This window comes from Nesoenas mayeri (genome assembly GCF_963082525.1).
Source record: "Nesoenas mayeri genome assembly, chromosome: 1".
NCBI lineage: Eukaryota > Metazoa > Chordata > Aves > Columbiformes > Columbidae > Nesoenas > Nesoenas mayeri.
The window spans coordinates 212441986-212460539 of NC_137541.1; the positions used below are offsets into that span (position 1 = coordinate 212441986).

The 18554-nt window shown below is 47.7% G+C and overlaps 1 protein-coding gene across 1 annotated transcript in view; it reads right to left on the minus strand.

Moving 5' to 3' along the window:
• Positions 1 to 2548: 2548 nt before the first annotated feature.
• The window catches only part of SLCO2B1 (solute carrier organic anion transporter family member 2B1), a gene marked incomplete at both ends in the record, with an annotated part of 47806 nt that continues 31800 nt past the window's right edge, over positions 2549 to 18554 (minus strand). Inside the window, 7 exons of the mRNA XM_080357733.1 lie at positions 2549 to 2723; positions 3759 to 3879; positions 4866 to 4930; positions 6568 to 6737; positions 10172 to 10331; positions 11106 to 11298; positions 12888 to 13052. Of these exons, the coding sequence (XP_080213859.1) occupies positions 2549 to 2723; positions 3759 to 3879; positions 4866 to 4930; positions 6568 to 6737; positions 10172 to 10331; positions 11106 to 11298; positions 12888 to 13052 (1049 nt within the window). The remainder of the gene's footprint in view (positions 2724 to 3758; positions 3880 to 4865; positions 4931 to 6567; positions 6738 to 10171; positions 10332 to 11105; positions 11299 to 12887; positions 13053 to 18554) is intronic.

Below are 18554 nucleotides of genomic sequence, written 5' to 3' on the forward strand. Positions count from 1 at the left end.
CTTCTCCAGCTCAGCAGCCCCAGCTCTCTCAGTGTCTCCTCATCACAAAGATGCTCCAGACCCCTCAGCATCTTTGTGTCCCTCCCTGGACTCTCTCCAGTGATTCCTTGACCTTCTTAAACTGGGGAGCCAAGAATTGAACACAGTTCCTGACAAAGCACATTGAAGCTCTCAACTTTTCATGCTATATGAAGCAAATTGTGTTGTTATTATTTTGTTGTGGTTTGGAAAGTACCCTGGAGTGACTTGAGGTTGTGTTAAACAAGGCAGGAAACCCTTGTCTGCGAGCTGGGGGCTTGTGCTTAGCCAGGAAAGAACCTTCTTCTCTGCTGGATGCAGCGAGAATGTCACAAACCCATGGGCTGCCAAGAGCTGGAGGGACCACTGTGAACATGGTGGCCCATCTATTCTTCAGGGCCCACAGGAATGATGCGAGGCTGGAACAGCTCTGCTGGGGGACAGGCTGAGAGAGTTGGGGTGTTCAGCTGGAGAAGAGAAGCTCCAGGGAGACCTTAGTGTGGCCTTTCCAGACTTAAAAGGGGCCGATAAGAAAGATGGGGACAGACTTTTGAGCAGGGCCTGTTGTGACAGGACAAGGGGTGGTGGTTTTAAACTAAAGGAGAGAGATTTAGGCCAGACATGGGGGAGAATTTGTTGGCCCTGAGGGTGGTGAGAGCCTGGCCCAGGTTGGCCAGAGAGGTGGTGGCTGAACCATCCCTGGAGACATCCCAGGCCAGGCTGGATGGGGCTCTGAGCAACCTGAGCTGGTGAAGATGTCCCTGCTCATGGCAGGGGGGGCACTGGGGAGCTTTAATGTCCCTTCAAGTCAAACCCTTCTGTGATTCTATGACTCCCTATTACTCTCCAAAGAACCTTGTGCCTACTCCTAGTCTTAGAAACAGATGCTACCTAGTCATGGCTTGAAAACTGAGAACAGTGCAAACCTCCCCCATATTTAGCTTTCTGATGCTCATGGTTAGCATATGCTACTTGTCCTTCCTTGAATGGGTCCACCCACATCTCTTCAGCAACCACTCTCATGTCTGTCTTCTAACACCTTCTTTTAAGTCAGAAGTCACTTCTGTGTGTAGGTACCTGTGAATGTGGCTGTAGACTCTCTCAACCAGCTCCTCAGTGAACAAAAAGCACTGCACCAAAAACATGCAAAAAACCTTCCAAAACAATAAAAGGTAAAATAAAATAAATAAAATAAAATAAATATAATTCTCTCACTCTAAAGTGTGTTAATTGGGTCTCTCAAAAGGGATGGACAAACATTCTGGTGAAATTTCTTCACCAGCCACTTAAGCCTTTCCCCTGTCCACCACTGTACTTCTCTGCACACTCCAGACATTACCATATGAGTATTTTCCAGGCTGTGAGGAGTTAATTAATTTTATCTATGTTGTATATCTTTTCTGCATATCTGGGCTGAACTTAGAAGTTCTGTTTTCTTTCCTGAATTCCATTCTGGAGCCAAAAATGACAAGTTACCCAATGGTCTGGTTGCAGACTGGTATTATAAGACCAGTAACACAATTTGTGCTTGGGCAAAAAGGAGCCCCAGGATGGGAAGAATGCAGAAAATAAAGGGAGCTGCACCAAAATAACACCAGACTCCACTTTCACCCCATAATTACAACTGAATTTGACAGTAACCCCTTCAAGGAGCACAGCAAGGCTGGCTGGCTCTGTGGTCAAATGGCTTTAGCCACAAGCTCTGCCCAGTCTGTGAGAGGGTTGGGTTCAACCTCCCTTTCTCATAACACTCTCATGCTTCAGTACGCTCCTGTGACAAGCACTGATAATGCAAAAATGAGAATTAGTATTATAATAATCACTGCTGCAAAATGTGGACACACTGCCACAAGTGTGCAGGTATCGGAGTTTCTCCTCTGGGCTAGACCTGTGGTTCTTTTTGATGTCCTCCCCTCCCCAGCATCCTCATCCCTTCTCCTGGCCACCAAAGCAGCATCTAGATGAAGCATGTGAGTTGGTCTTTGCAACGGTCCACAGCCTGGGACAAAAATCCCATCAGTGTCAGCTGGAGCTGGATGAAGCCTTCAAGGAAGAGAGATCATCTAACACCACAAAAGCGAAAAGAACAACTGACATTTTGGGGGCAAGGACAAACCATCATTCACAGAGATTTATGGGTTGAGTACAAAACCATTTCTTAAAAATGATTCATTAAAAAACAAACAAAACCTTTCAGCTATATGGTTAATGCTCAGTGCTGGCATCACCAAGACTGTCACCAAATGCTTTGGAGGACATCAATCCAAAAGACCGCTGCATCCAAAAGTTGATGTGTGTGGACTGATCTACATGATGGAGCAAGCTGCAACACTGAGGAAGAGGAGGCAGGTGTAGAACAGTGTATGGACAGATTCCCATGGCAGTACAGAAGTAGAACATCCCACCCAGAAGATTAGGAAGCAGCTCCATCGTCCATCACTCCAAGCATCCATCCTTCACAGTTCAAATGTAGGGTTTATCCATATGGCTTCAACTCTCCAGATGCGGATTGCAGTTCACGTTTTTGGTATCACACTTTGGATTCTGGGCTCTTTGTGGAATTTCCTGCCAGTTTCTCCTTCTCTGGGTCTGCCTTTGTCTCTGCTGCATTGCTGGCTTCCTTCTCCTGTCGTCTGAGAATCACATACACAGTCACGAAGCACAGGAAAGCACCCACCTCAAAGAAAAACTGGAGACCGAGGTACCTGTGGTGTGGAAATACAATAGATCAGGGTAGCAAGGATGTTCCTATGTGCACCAAGCACCAGCACCCAATGTCCCCAGACACCCAGCAGACCCTGAACGTGGAGTTGGGTTCCTTGGGCACATTCAGCAGTGGACAAGCAACTGCTGAAAGCCTGGGTCCCGAGAAGGGTGGCAGAAAGAGGAGGAGAAGCTATCCAAGATGTACTTCTTTTCAATGTTACATTAAGATAACATATTTGTGGAAAGAAGGAGGCCTACAAAAACGTATCTTGAGGTTGAGGATGAGTAGGACCTGCTGCAGCTGCTGGTCACTGAGTCATTCAGCAATGATGAATTTGCAATGGGGATGGAAGACCCACCTACAGCTTCCTTCCAGCCTCCCCACAGTGCACAGGTTGGATTTGGTGTCTTCTGCCTGCTGAGCTGGGCTGTTCTGCTGGAAGATGAACCTCAGGGTTCAAGGCACCCTGCATGGACCCCGCACCACCTCACAGGCAGCTTTGAGTCTGGGGTCACGCTTGCTGCTGTATTGCCTCCATGGAGAAGGTGTCAGGACAGGCTGCTTGTGTCTATGCTGATAGAATGAGCAATCATAGCCCAGGTTGGAAGAGACCTCAGAAGATCATCTGGTCCAGCCTTTTGAGGGAAAGGGAGCCTAGGTGAGATTATCTAGCACTTTGTCCACTCATATCTTGAAAAACCCCAGTGATGAGGAGGCTACTATGTCCATGGAGAGGTTGTTCCATTGAATGGTTATTTTCACAATAATGCAGGGAATGCTTCTGGAAGTGGACGTCTGTGGTCTACAGCAGCAAGTTAGCATGGTCTTCGGCAGGGTTTTAGCTTGTGGTTTTGACTTTCCAAACCATTCCTGGTCAACAATGGGAGATATCATGGGCCAGGGGGATGTGAGTGCCCCTATTTTCTTACCATGGCAAATACAACAACTTACCCTAAGTTGGAGGTGGCCTGATGCCATGTTCCCCTGGGGTTCCCTCCGCACCCTCAGGCCTTATGCTGCTGCTCATCCCTACCTTTGCCTGAAGAGGTTGTTGTCGTAGTATCTGCAGGCTGCCTTCCTGTCGCACTTCTTCTCCCAGAGGATGCAGGTCGTGTCGATGGCGCTGCCGTACAGGACGGGCCCCGGCATCCAGGCTGGAAGGAGAAGGTCAGAGGGGGCTTTATGTTACGGGAGCATCTCTGACAGAACAGACACAATCTTACTTAAAAGAGGCCGAGAAGACAGATGGTGACAGAATTTTGAGCAGGACCTGTTGCCATAGGACAAGGAATGACTAAAGATTCAGGCCAAACATGAGGAAGAAATTGCTGCCCTGAGGGTGGTGAGAGCCTGTCCTAGGTTAGCCAGAGAGGTGGTGGATGAACCATCCCTGGAGACATCCCAGGCCAGGCTGGACGGGGCTCTGAGCACCCTGAGCTGGTGAAGATGTCCCTGCTCATGGCAGGGGGGGCACCGGGGAGCTGGGAAGGTCCTTCAACCCAAACTATTCGATGATTCTATAACCCTGGTTACTTTCCCATGTGATAAGAAGGTGGACAGTGGCTGGACGTGGTCTTCTTTGCTGTGGCCAATGAAGCTACTGTCCTGTCCAGCACGCCAAGGGCTGGCTATGTGTTTGCACCCCACCAAGATGCAAGAAGGTCCCTTTTTTCTCATTGCTCTCTGATAATGGACCATCGCTCATCCCAGGAATGATGCTCACCTGCTCCCTGCACTGCACTCCTTCTCAGGGCTGCAGTGGCACATTCTGGGGGCCTCCAGGTGAAAAATAACCAGTGGGATGACAGGACATAGTTTGATAAGCTGGAGGCAAACGTGGTGGCATCTGCACACAAGCAAGGGTTGTCCTCCTGGGACCAAACTTATTCCCTTCCTTCTTTTATTTAGCCATGTAGATGTAGCCCCACAGAGATGCCTTGTCCCCTCCACACTGTGTGTAGCCCCCTCAAGACCTTTCAAGGCAACATCTTTCTCTGGCTTAGGACAGGCTTGGATCAGTCTGAAACTCTGAATAAACAGCATTTCTGCATCCCTGAGGCTGCTCAGGGTTAAAACCCCCACAAATCCCCAGAACCCGCCCTGGTTTTCCAGGACGGCATTTCAACACATTTTAATTTACCTAAAACTCTCAGCAGCATGAACTGTATCCCAACCGCAAACGATTTGTCTTCAGGCTGGATGCTCCTGAAAAAACAACAATAAAAAAAACCCAAAATGGAAAGTGTGCCCTCTGGCATTTGCAGAAAGATGGATGTTTCCCTCACTGGCATCGCATGAAGCCTTACCCAAAAAACTCATCCTTCAACCCAACCGCCAAGGACCCCAGGCAGTTCCAGTTTACGTCAGAAAAAATAATGATGTTTCATTCATTAGGGCTAGCAGCTTACCACAGCCTTTTCTTGGCCTGAAAAACCCACCAATCTGGGTAAGAGACAGGGAGGAGCTCAGCTGAGTATTTTGGCTTTTAATTTAAAGAATCCGCACGAGTAAAACACAAACAAAACCCAATATAGCCGCTGGATCTGCCAAACACAAGGAATGCTTTTTGCAACTGAAAAAGTGATTTACCCATTGAGGAAGTGGCTTTTTTTGAGGTGGGATGCCCCAGGGTGTATTTTGGTGGTACCCCAGTTTTCTGAAATAAATATTTCAGGCTGTGGTTCTTGCTGGGGTCACACTTGGTGGCAGAGAAGTCCCAGGTCATCCCACCTCAGAGGTCTCTTCCCTTTCCTCTCTGACCCCCATAGTTCACTCATGGCATAAAAGGTGATTTAATACCTGGGAGTCAAGGTAAAAACAAGTTTTAACCACAGCTTTTCCCTAAAAAGCCACAGTGAGTGTTTCTACAACAGAAATGTGCTTAGAAATATCATTTATAGACTAACACAGAAAGTGGCTTCTCTGCGCTAGGAAGGGGGGATGTGGTCAAGTGAGATCCATCAGAAGGAAGGAAGGTAATTAAACTTCTTAACACAGAGCTGCACTAAAAAGTGCTGAAGTACTGACGTGCAAAATTAATGCTGAGTTAATGGTGCAATCTCGTTACAGAGGTGTCAGCCGTGGGTGGGGAGAAGGAGCAGGCTGGTTTCTGGATCTGAAGGTTGCGCTGAGGCCAGGAATGGGGTTCCTGTGATCCCCACAGGCCTATCGGTCGGTGAAGGTGCTGCGGGGTCTCTGGCATGGTGTGACACCCCCTTACCCACCTGCTGCTCCTTGGCTGACCCTGTTGGTGGACACCACATTCCCCACATAGAGCAGTAGGTCATGCAGCACTGGTGGCTCCATGATAAAGCCTCCAGCAACCTGAAATCTCCATTTACTCCTTTAGTCCATAGGGAGTTCAGCACAAACAGCCCAAAAGACCTTGGAAGAGCCTTAGTGGCCTCAGGGCAGCAGAAGTGAGTGCAGGGTCTTCAAGAGCAAGTCGTGAAGGTCTCTCCTTCTTCAACACTTAAGAATGGAGCCTCTTGATGTTCCTGTCCAGCCCAGATATGACAGGTTTTTGCTAGCAAAGCCCAGCCTGCTCCTGAGACAGACATAGCCTGGATGTCCTAGATGTCCTAGACATGACCTAGATGGAAATCACAAGCACTGCCAGGTGACAGGACCAGGGAAGCTCCGTTACCCACACCCATGCAAACACCACATAAAATCAATGGAAGAAACCAGGCAGAAGGTGCAACACAGGGTTGATTTAACCCTCTAGTCCCTCAGCTGGAGAAAACCCTTTTCCACAACTCAAGGTTTTCCAAACACAACCTTTGGATGCCTTTTCCGCCATGCTGCACCTACACCATGTCAAACCAACCCAGTCTGCTCACCTGAGGATGAGCATGAAGGACGGCGTGTGGGATGTGCTGGCCAGGATCCCAGCCAGGCAGGACAGCACCACGAAGGGCAAGAAGAGATGGGAGCAGCTGGTACCACAGGTCCCGGGCTTGGCAAACCCCTCAAGTCCATTTTCGGAGATGCAGCTGCAGTTGGTGTAGTTCTGCAAAGAGAAAACCCAAAGGCTGCTCATCTGCTCAATGCTGTGGAGATACCAGGGGTAGCTGCCAGCTGTCAGAGGCAGTGAGGGTGTTTAGGTTTTGTCTGTAAATAATTAGCAGTAATTAGCACTCAGCACTTCAGGGAACAGTGGGGGAAAAGAAACATGTACATCAGAGGCACGGAGCACTTCTTGTATCAGGACAGGCTGAGATACTTGGGGTGTTCAGCTGGAGAAGAGAAGCTCCGGGAGACCTTAGTGTGGCCTTTCCGGACTTAAAAGGGGCCGATGAGACAGATGGGGACAGACTTTTGAGCAGGGCCTGTTGTGACAGGACAAGGGGTGATGGTTTTAAACTAAAGGAGGGAGATTTCAAGCTGGACATGAGGAAGAATTTGTTTTTCCAAGGGTGGTGAGAGCCTGTCCCAGGTTGGCCAGAGAGGTGGTGGATGAACCATCCCTGGAGACATCCCAGGCCAGGCTGAACGGGGCTCTGAGCACCCTGAGCTGGTGAAGATGTCCCTGCTCATGGCAGGGGGGGAACTGGGGAGCTGGGAATGTCCCTTCCAACTTTCATCCAGGGGCTACGTGCTGAGCAGAGCTGGCAACCAAAGCCAGAGCCCAAGCTCAGGGGAGCATTAAATGAGAAAACACTTGGTAAGGGAAAATTCAAAACCTCACCTTTGAGAGAGGGTCATAAATAACCAGCTCAGTGTTAGCAAAGGAAGGATGCCTGAGGACAAGAGATGGGGATTTTTTTGTTTTCTCAATATTTTAGTCACAATTCTTTTTTTTAAGAAAGAAAGAAACCTTTTTATTTTTTGGAAGAGACCTTTAAATAAAATGAGCATAATGAGATGCCAGAGGGGAACAGGTTCACAGTGAGATGGCCAATGTCTATAAGTGAGAGCCAGAAGGAACTGCTCCCTGCTGAGAGCATGGGGGAGATTTGGGATGAAAATGGACACAATCCCTCCTCCCACCTCGAGGGAAGAGGATTTAACATTTTAAATTAAGACGTGGATTTATCTTCTCCAGCCATCTGAAACGAACTAAACCAAACTCATCATCTGGGCTCCTTCTGTGGTCATGGAGGGAGAGGTGGGTCTCCAGAGAACCCTCCAGAGATGAGTGCCAACAATAGCTGAGATGAATTAGGGCCAAAGCATTTAACAAAAATGCAATTAGATAAATTAAAACTCACTTGACCTGTTCGGCTGCCACCTTTTACAGAGAATTGGAGTCACAATATTTAGGGGACTTGCACAAAGCGAAATGGAGACAAGGGGCTGGAGATGGCACGTGGTGGAGTCACAAGGCAGGACTCTGCCCCTTCTATTTGTGCATCCATTTCATTGCCATCCAGAGGGACCTGGACAAGCTTGAGAATTCAACCCATGTGAAACTCATGGTTATAAACTGAAGGAGGGGAGATTCAGGCTGGACATGAGGAAGAAATTGTTGCCCTGAGGGTGGTGAGAGCCTGGCCCAGGTTGGCCAGAGAGGTGGTGGATGAACCATCTCTGGAGACACCCCAGGCCAGGCTGGACGGGGCTCTGAGCACCCTGAGCTGGTGCAGATGTCCCTGCTCATGGCAGGGGGGGCATTGGGGGAGCTGGAAGGTCCCTTCAACCCAAACTGTCCTATGATTCCATGACTGCCATAGAGCCCTGCGCTGGCAAAGAGATACTGAGAATGGTAAGAAAACTACAATATAGCAGAGGAAACAGGAGCTGGAGCACCTGCAATAATATTTTTCCTTTCCTGCAACAGGTAATACCCAAAACCAGAGAGGGACTGAGGTTGCTCTGCAGACAGCAGCATCTGTAGCCGTATCACTGTGTGCCATGAGCTCCCCCATCCCAGGGAGGTGCAACGTGTTCCATTTACTACTTACTGGCTCATGGGTTGGCATTTATAACACACACTGAGGTACAGTCCCTGTGCAGAAGAAGCTCTTGCACAACATATATTGGGTCAAGATTCATCAATAGGTGGAAAGAAGATTCAGCAAATTATCTCAGCACTAAAGGAAGAGCTAATGTTGGCTTTACTGAGCAATATTTGCACGGCAACATCAAGGGAGCACTGATTTTGTTGTGGCATGTGGCTACACATAATTAGACATATAATGAATGCAGGAGTGGGTCACGTTCAGCAGCACTGGGTGTCAAAGGGCTGGAGGCGTCTTTGAGGAGAAGGAAACAGTTAAAAAGGATCCGCTGTACAAAAAACAGGCACAGGGATGCAGAAAAGCACATTTGGGACTAAGCTCTGGCAGAAAGTGTAATTGTTATTAAAATGAAGCTTTGTTAATTAACAAAATGCTGCTAAAAAGTGCCCAGACAGTCCCATGCTGATATAAATCCTGTGCCAAGAACACAGCGGAAAACTACTCACTGTGTATGGATTGCTAGCATTTTTCAGATAGGTATTTGAATTGGAAAAGGTTTCCTTATTATTTATTTGTTGAACTGTATTGCCTGGAGAGCCAATAGACAATTGGCACTGGGAAAACTTGGCCTTATTGGGGTTTTGGTGACAGGCAGGGAGCAGGAGAGGAGGGAGAAGCACAGGGCAGCAAAATAACCCAGCCAAGTCTGCAAATGAAGGGAAAGCCAAGAGCAAACCCCATTTCTCCAGCCCCGACAGTGGGACTTTCCAGCTAAATTATCCTGTTACGCAGACACTTGGCTTGACAACCGGTACTTATGGAGAGGACGCACACTGCAATCAGATCATGACTTTTTAACCTGAAAGTCTGCAGGCTGAAAGGTGGGATAACATCGCTTTAATGAGGCCTCCCCAGAGCATTCAGCGAAGGTCTGTTAAATGTCAGTGCTGTGTGAACTGGGACAATGGTCCCTCCAGGCTTGGCCAGACACGAGGAAGGAATTGTTGTCCCTGGGGGTGGTGAGAGCCTGTCCCAGGTTGGCCAGAGAGGTGGTGGATGAACCATCCCTGGAGACATCCCAGGCCAGGCTGGACGGGGCTCTGAGCACCCTGAGCTGGTGAAGATGTCCCTGCTCATGGCATGGGGGACACTGGGGGAGCTGGGAAGGTCCATCCAACCCAAACCCTTCTGTGATTCTACATTGAAACCAGGGTTTGTGGAGTAAAACCTGATCTAGAGGGAGTGGTGGATGGGGAAGGACATCTTGACATCCCAAATTCTGGACACCTAAAAGGTTTCTGCTTGCTGCCTTGGCCAACGACCTGTACTGGAAAGAGCTGCGTTATACTGGAGAGTGCTAAGAGCCACCATCTACAAGGAGTTTTCCTGGGATGTTCTCAACCTCCCCCTGCACATCTCACAGGGTCATGCAGAGCTTGTCCAATGCTAACGAACATCAGAAAACCTTATTGCCAGACTTGAGCGCTGCATTGGTCATCCCTCATTAGCCATCCCAAGTCAGGACGCAGTGGGAATGACTCACCAGGACCAAGTTGTTGTCCGCATTGATATTTACAGCTCTGCAGCCGGCGGAACAGGGGGAGATGTACTCGATGGCGTTGGAGCCGCAGATGGGATTATAGGCTTTCTCGGGGCAGTTACAATGGAGGTTGCACTCCATGGCGTGGTGTCCAAATTCAGAGCTAAAACAGGAAGAAAATACTAATGCATGGTGTTGAGTATCGTTAATACGCATCTTATATAGAAAATATACTGCATGTATATTGAGATTAGTAAAGAAACACTTGATTGCTTAACAAAACCTTCCCCATATTTATGTGAGGAGCCACAGAAATTCCACTATAACCCGCCAAGCCTTTGCTCTGCCTGGGTAAAGCGTCCTGACCACGAATGGTCAAGGGAATCACCCACTTCCTTCAGATTTGGGCCCAAACATGGGGTCTTGGGGTAGAGCAACACCACACTACGGGTGGGAGGTGGTGAGCTTCCCATTGAGGGCTTGGACCAGCGTCCACCAAGACCACTGGATGAAGAACGTGTGAATTTACGGCAACTGAGACCAAGCCTTGAGGGAAGACAAGGAGGTCCTGCCCGCCTTCAAGTGGGTAGGGAAGCAGCCACGGCTTTGAAGGTGTGATCCCAGAGCTGGTCCCTGCCCAAATTATTTTTATGTGAGTAACGTGCTGCACTTTCCAAGATGAAATCTTGTGCTGTTTGTGCCAAAAAAGCGCTCACTTTGGGTTTTGCTGCCGGTTGATGAAATCAGGAGGAGTGTTTATTCAGTGTTTATTCATGGAAGTATTAATTTCTAACTTTATTTTATCACCATTAACTGTTTCTCATGAGGTTATAAATGCATTTCTGGGTATTCTGCTTCATACCCAGCTCCACCCTAGGACTGTAGCTGGGGATGGGGGGTACCCACAGCCCTGGGAATGACCCCCTGGTGTCCGTACCTCTCGCTGTAGGTAATGCCCGCGACCTTCTGCGTGGGGCAGCCGAGGAAGAGGAGGGGGAACGCCAGCAGCAGGCAGAGGAACATGCCGAGGACGCACATGGCACTGCATTGCCTCAGGGACATCTGGAACCTCTTCAGGATGGCACCACCCACCACGATGCCGACCATGGCCCCAGGGATGTTCACAGCACCTGGGGAAAGACAGCACCTTGTTTTCCATCCTCTGAGCTGTATCAGTCCCTTTGTTACCGCAAAAGCCCAGAGGATTTGTTGTTGGACCCCTATTTTTTGGCATTGGTCATCTGCAGGGGACCCAGGTTTTTGCAGGGACCAGTGGAATAATGCTAAGGGTGAGCAGTTTTGCAAAAATAGCAGGATCTCACAGCAAACTGGCTGTCTTATGTATCCATGCATAGAAGATGTAGGGGCCAGTGAAAAGCTCTGCTTAATCCAGCAATGTGATTTTTCAGCGTAGACAGGAGCAAATATCTATGAAACCTGGAGAGGGTATTTAATTCATCTGTAATGCAGCAATGTGCTGACTTCTGTTGTCATCATTACAAAACTGTGAAGGTTTCCACAACAGATGTGGAGTTTTGCAAAACCCACCTTAGAATGAGATACCAGAGCAATGCAATCTGTTAATTCAACAAAGAGTTGATAGAGAGGTTGCTTTCAGCCTGTAAATACCCACAGAAAGAAAGGATTTCCAAAAAGCTTTCTGATCTGGCAGAAGAAAAAAAGGCAAAGCAAGATTCAGTAGCTGGGAACAAAAGCTAGATAAATTTGTGCAAGAAATAGGGTGCACGTCTTTAACAGAGTAGATAAATCAAGCCTGTGAACAGCTCTGCAGGGCACGTCAGTGCAGGACACAACTGTTTCAGCATTTAACCTTTCTGCCTGTATTTAGCCTGTGTTGCTGGGCTTTGCCAGCCTGCCCTGCTCACTTTCTTCTGATTTATTTGTTGCAGACTTCAAGAGGCTCTTCCTCTGAGGATGCATGCTGTTTGTTCAAAAATACATTTTAAATACTTCTATCTTCGGGTCTCTGAACTCTCTGATTGATTATAAGAGTCGGGCTTTATTCTTGATATTTTTATTACCGTGAGAGTCTCGCACAGGAAGACCTCAGCCCTGAACAGGACATTCTGGATATTCCAATACAAGCAAAAGCAGTCTAATCTCATGAGCACACATCCTGCTTAACACTTACTCCTTTCCTTCTCAACAATAACAGCAGCAAGTAATTAGCCCAACTGTTGCAAGCAATTAGTCTAATGATAGCAAACATTTTGAAGAGTTTAGACGTGATTATGACACCAGCCTGACTGGTCTCTTGCTGCAAAGCATCTTCAAAATACATACATACATTAGTGCTGGTTTTAATTTTATTTACTATCTACTTTTGTTTTTAAAGACCCTTAATCGAGCGATCAATGTAAAGTAATCCCAGATACAGAAACATGCATGATTCATAGTTGATGTTTCTTTGTTTCCTTGATGCAGTGAGTCATTCTCCTTTCCTTCATTATGGTGAACAGCTTTAGATAACAAACATCTATCCAGGTCTTAGAAGGTTTTATTCCAACAAGCTCAGACTGCAATGTAAAGGAAGGTAGATGGTAGCGGAGAAATCATATGGGCAAGGACTTTGTGCCACGTCTGCTGTAGATAATGGAAGGAGACTGGCAGCTCCAGACAAAGAGATGATGCTTAGTAATCGCTAAATTGTTTTATAAGAGGTTCTGAGAAGATGGTAAGCCTTGTCAGCAACACTTACCGATGACCATGTTGGCCAAGGACGCTGTGAGGGAGAACTGTCTCTCCAGGAACTTCGCCATGAATGTTGCTAAACCAGCGACCATGGCGGAGAGGTTGACCTGAGCCAACACCACCAGCAGGTAGACAGGATGACGCAGGTTCCTCAACAGGACCACAGGAAAATCTGGAAGGAAAAAGGAAAACCTGCTGCATAAGGAGGAGGCGCACAGCAAAACGCTAATCCACAGGAAGTGGCAAAACCTTGAGATTTTCCTACACTTTTTTGTGCAGAATTAATTTAGGTTGTGGCGAGCTTTTCTGAATGCTTCATTTACAAAAGGGCAGAATGTGTGCTTTCAGGGTTTATCATTTCAAGGCTTGATTGCATGACCATTTGGTTATTAAAAATCAAGATGAAGCATCAGGACATTGAAAAATTAAACGCCTGAAAACTGCAGAACAGGATGAGACAGTAAAACTGATGATCCCTTATTCCACCTGCCTCAGGAACCAGCCATGGAATGGGAGAATCAAGAGCACAAGTTCATTGTTGCAAAAGATAAAGAAAAATAGCAGGGTTTTCAGTGCAAAGACTGCTCGACCTCAAAGCGAATGTCAGAAGAGAGCAACTCCTCGCTGGACATGTCCCATCCGTGCAGAGCTCACCGCTGTATCTGTTAATCCTTTTGATTTGCTGCTGAGGTTGGCCACACTTAATTTCTTTTGAAGCCAATGAAGTTGAGACTGGGAACTGATCTAAATGCATGTGCACATAGCAGGCGACAAGGGGTCTGTGCAGTGAAATGGGAGATTTTGGAGTTGTCAGCATCAGTAGAACAGAAGAAGAAGAGAAGAAGAAGAAGGAGGAGGAGGAGAAGAAGAGAAGAGAGGGAAGGGAAGGGAAGGGAAGGGAAGGGAAGGGAAGGGAAGGGAAGGGAAGGGGAGAAGAGAAGAGAAGAGAAGAGAAGAGAAGAGAAGAGAAGAGAAGAGAAGAGAAGAGAAGAGGAGAGGAGAGGAGAGGAGAGGAGAGGAGAGGAGAGGAGAGGAGAGGAGAGGAGAGGAGAGGAGAGGAGAGGAGAGGAGAGGAGAGGAGAGGAGAGGAGAGGAGAGGAGAGGAGAGGAGAGAAGGAGAAGAGAAGAGAAGAGAAGAGAAGAGAAGAGAAGAGAAGAGAAGAGAAGAGAAGAGAAGAGAAGAGGGAAGAACATTTTCAGTCGGAAGGGACCTTCAGCGACCATCTGGTCTGACTGCCTGACCACTTCAGAACTGACCAAAAAAGCATGTTTTTAAGGGCATTGTCCAAATGTCTCTTAAAAATGGGCAGGCTTGGGACATTGACTGCTTCTCCAGGAAGCCCATTCTAGTGTTTGACCACCCTCTTGGTAAAGAAATGCTTACTAAACTCTAAATGAAGCATCCTGACCCAAGAATATTGGTAACTCACATCAACACTCAGGTGATGTGCTCAAGTAACCCCAAACCTCTGCAACTGCAGAAGACAAAGCTGCTGCCTTTTGCAGCGATATCTCCTGCTGAGATCTTCTTCAGAGCTGCCAGGGCCTTATGATGTTTTTTCTCAGCTGAGCATCTGTAAATACAGTCTGTATCTCCTGCCTTCAATAGGTGCACTGTACCAGGATGGCTGAGAGGAAGACCAAAACCTCAATATTTCCCCCACCACCAATGGGCTGGGGGCTGAAGGCATTGAGTGATCACAGGGGCTGCTACAAACACAAATGGCTGAGCAAACACGGCCTCAGTTCCTTTCCCCGAAGTGTTCTGGCAGAGCTTCTACTAAAATACAAAAGGAACCGGAAAGTCATTAAAAGTTAATTTATTTGTTTGCTGCAGTTGCAATTTCAATGTCCATTTCATTTCAATCAGAAAGATGTGTTTTTTGATTACAGGCAAGAAACACTCTGGCAAATTCCCCCGAGGCTGAACAGTTTACTGCGTGAGAAAAAGATATTTTCAGTCTGCTCAGCAAAGACAGCTGCCCCGCTCCCAGCATCGCAGGAATGGAGATGTCTGATGCTGATAACCACCAGCTGGGACGCTGCATTCTCCAGCCTAGAACGATTTGGTGTGATTTGAACACAAGTGTGATGGGAGCGGCTGAGGGACCTGGGGGGTTCAGCTGGAGAACAGGAGCTGAGGGGAGACCTTCTGATCTCTGAACTGCCTGAAAGGAGCTTGGAGCCAGGGGTGTTGGGCTCTGCTCCCCAGGAACAAGCGCCAGGAGCAGAGGAAACGGCCTCAAGTTGCGCCAGGGGAGGTTGAGGTTGGATTTGGGAACAATTTCTTCCCCAAAGGGCTGTGAGGCATTGGAACAGGCTGCCCAGGGCAGTGCTGGAGTCACCATCCCTGGAGGGCTGGACAGACGGACATGAGGTTCTCAGGACATGGGGCAGTGCCAGGGGTGGGGAACAGCTGGAGTCAATGAGCTTGAGTGGCTTTTCCAGTCAAAACGATTCCATGATTCTATGATTTCTCCTTCATGCACATCCCAAACCCACTTTCTGCTCATGCATTTGCTCCCCCTGGACCATCCTCTTCCCCTCTGCTCTTCATCCGGCTTTGTAGCACTCAAGCAAAGGGCAACTTCCACACAAACAGATGATGAGTTTCCCAGATGAGGGCTCTGAAAGCAAATATGCTGGAGCAGAGATAAGGAATTAACAGGGAGGATTAACACAAGGGCCTGCCATAAATTAATGGTGTTAATTCTCAGCAGCTCACAAACAATTGGGACAATCTTTATATCTGCTCCAGCACACAGACGCTGGGAGATGGTAGCAGGTCTTGTGCTTGCCTGGGAGCTGCTCCCAAGCTGTGTATTTGTTTTGGCTGTCCTAAAACAGTTCTGTGAAGAGTGAAGGTCCCTCCATGGCTGTGAGGGGGTCTCCCATACACAAAGCTCTTGTTCATGGGGGTATCACCTTTCCAGCTCTACACGCTGCTCTCAGGGGTTGGGAAGCAGCTGGAGACATTGGGGAACAACAAACTCAGGGCACTAGAGAGGCTTCAATTGTGCAAGGCGAGTTCAAGGACCATGAAATACTGACATGCTGGAGGGATGGGAGGTTAGCAGTCAACCAGAGAGGGAATCATAGAATCATTTCACTTGGAAGAGACCCTCAAGGTCATCAAGTCCAGCCATAATCTAACCTAACTCTAGCACTAAACCATGTCCCTAAGAACCTCTTCTAAACACCTTTTAAACTCCAGCACTGCCCTGGGCAGCCTGTTCCAATGCCCAACAGCCCTTTGGGGAAGAATTTTTTCCTAATATCCAATCTAAACCTCCCCTGACACAACTTGAGGCCATTTCCTCAACTTGCTGAAAGATCTCCTGACAGCTAATCCAGACTTTTGTGGGAGGTAGTGGGAATCTTCCACCAAAAATATTTATTTTCCCTATAGTTCTTTGGTCTTTTCAGTCAAACTACACCCCTTTTGCCACCCAAGATCAGGGCTATGAAGCTCCCAGAGCGAGCAGATCTCCCACTTCATGGTAGGAGGCAGCAGAATTGCCATCCTTGCAATCACTGTCTCATTGTTAATTCAATCTTCCTTACTGCTCCAGAGAGGAAGCTGGGCAGACACTAAAACAAACTGAAACTTTAAAATAATAATAATTAAAAAATATCCTTGAAACTTCAGGCACCGTAGAGAAACAAACAAGTCACAAGCCCAGTGTTTTAATTGCTTTGAAGATCACCTTTAATGGATTAATTCCCAGTATGTGCAACAGAAGCTGCACATCCTCCCAAGTGTTTTCAACAGAAGCCTAGAAATTAGCAATGGAAATGACTTCAGCCTGGCTAAATCCTACTTTTTTGATTACTATGAGCAGGTCTGATGCCTGCAAAAGGAGCACGTTGTGCATACGAGGAGGAAGGTGCAACTCAATGTCACGCAAAGCATCTGTGCGAGGGCCGCGATCGTTCCCCACAGTGCTTTGACTTTCCTACTTCTGAATAACTCCAGCGCGTGGAGCCAGCTCCCTTCTTGGATAATCAACCTCATTGTTTGGAAATGTCCCCAGTGCTTTGCCCGGGTGTTTATCCTGTACACAGCTCCATCCTGTTGTTGCTGAGTGTGGATGGAAAAGCTCTTTCCCGTCCTTGAGGCTGAGTTCCCAGGGCTTTGCCAACTGCTCTGGGCTCATCACACCTTGCCCCTGAAACATATAAAGCCCAGTGGCTTCCGGAGAAATGAAAAATGTGAAGAATCTCATGGGATGGGTTCTAACCCATTCTCATTTTCTTCCCAATGAAATAAACAGCAAAAATCCCCGCAAGCCTGATTTTGCTCTCAGTTATCGCCATGTGCACTGAAGCAACAGAACAAATGACAAAACGCATTTCCTTCTCCATAATCATGCTGCATTTTGCATCATTTAAGCTGAAATAAGTGACTAAACAGCATTTCTGAACATCCTGCTCCTTCAGGTCAGTTTAGTAAGTTAAGACTTGCCTCTGCCAAGCCCTTAAGAAAGTTATGAACCCTGAAAGACACTCTTCAGTCTTATTCTGCCCAAGGATCTTCCTCAAACACATTTCTTAATCACAGCCTGAACTCATCGTCTTTCTCATCTGGAGTTTCTCCAGGCCTGGGACAGGTTTGGAGCAGGAGCTGCGTTTTGACCACTCATTGGGGAAAGACATCCCTCTTCCCTCCAGGTGACAGGCAAAGGGACACTTACCAAGAGTAGGTGGTGCATTCATAGAATCATAGAACTACACAATAGTTTGGGTTGAAGGGACCTTCCCAGCTCCCCCAGTGCCCCCCCTGCCATGAGCAGGGACATCTTCACCAGCTCAGGTTGCTCAGAGCCCCGTTCAGCCTGGCCTGGGATGTCTCCAGGGATGGTTCATCCACCACCTCTCTGGCCAACCTGGGACAGGCTCTCACCACCCTCAGCACAAACAGCTTCTGATGTCTGTGCTGAATCTCCCTCCTTCAGTTTAAAACCATCACCCCTTGTCACATCACAACAGGCCCTGCTCTAAAGTCTGTCCCCATCTTTCTTATCAGCCCCTTTTAAGTCCAGAAGGGCCACACTAAGGTCTCTGCCTTCCTCCCAGGCAAAGTGTTCCTGGTCCCAGGTTGAGTTTGCAGCCATCCTGCAATAGTCCATGTGAATATACAAAGTCTGAAATAGGTTTTAACACCAGCGAAAAGCCACCTCCAAGTGTTGACTCAATGGACTCCAAGCCCCAAGTGCTTTGTTTGGGCAGACCCCGCACTGGTGGTGCAAAGTACCTTCTAGCTGAAAGTGGGTGAAGACCTGCAGATGAGCCAAGTAACAAAGCACAGCCCTCATCTCCATGCCCGTTTTACAACCTACTTGAGCTATTCAAATGCCTCAAGTATGTTTAAAGACCTCAACCAGAGGGAGGACTCTGTATTACGAGGGATGCAGGATGAATAGGACTAGAACATCATAGGGAAAAAATCTGAGATCTTGTGCAGTCGCTGCTTCATCCAGTCATAGAATTATTTTGGTTGGAAGACACTCTCAGGATCATTAAGTCCAACTATAATGTAACCTAACTCTAGCACTAAGCCATGTCTCTAAGAACCTCATCTAAACGTTTTTTAAACCCCTCCAGGGATAGTGACTCCATCACTGCCCTGGGCAGCCTGTTCCAATGCCCAACAGCCCTTTCCGTGAAGAATTTT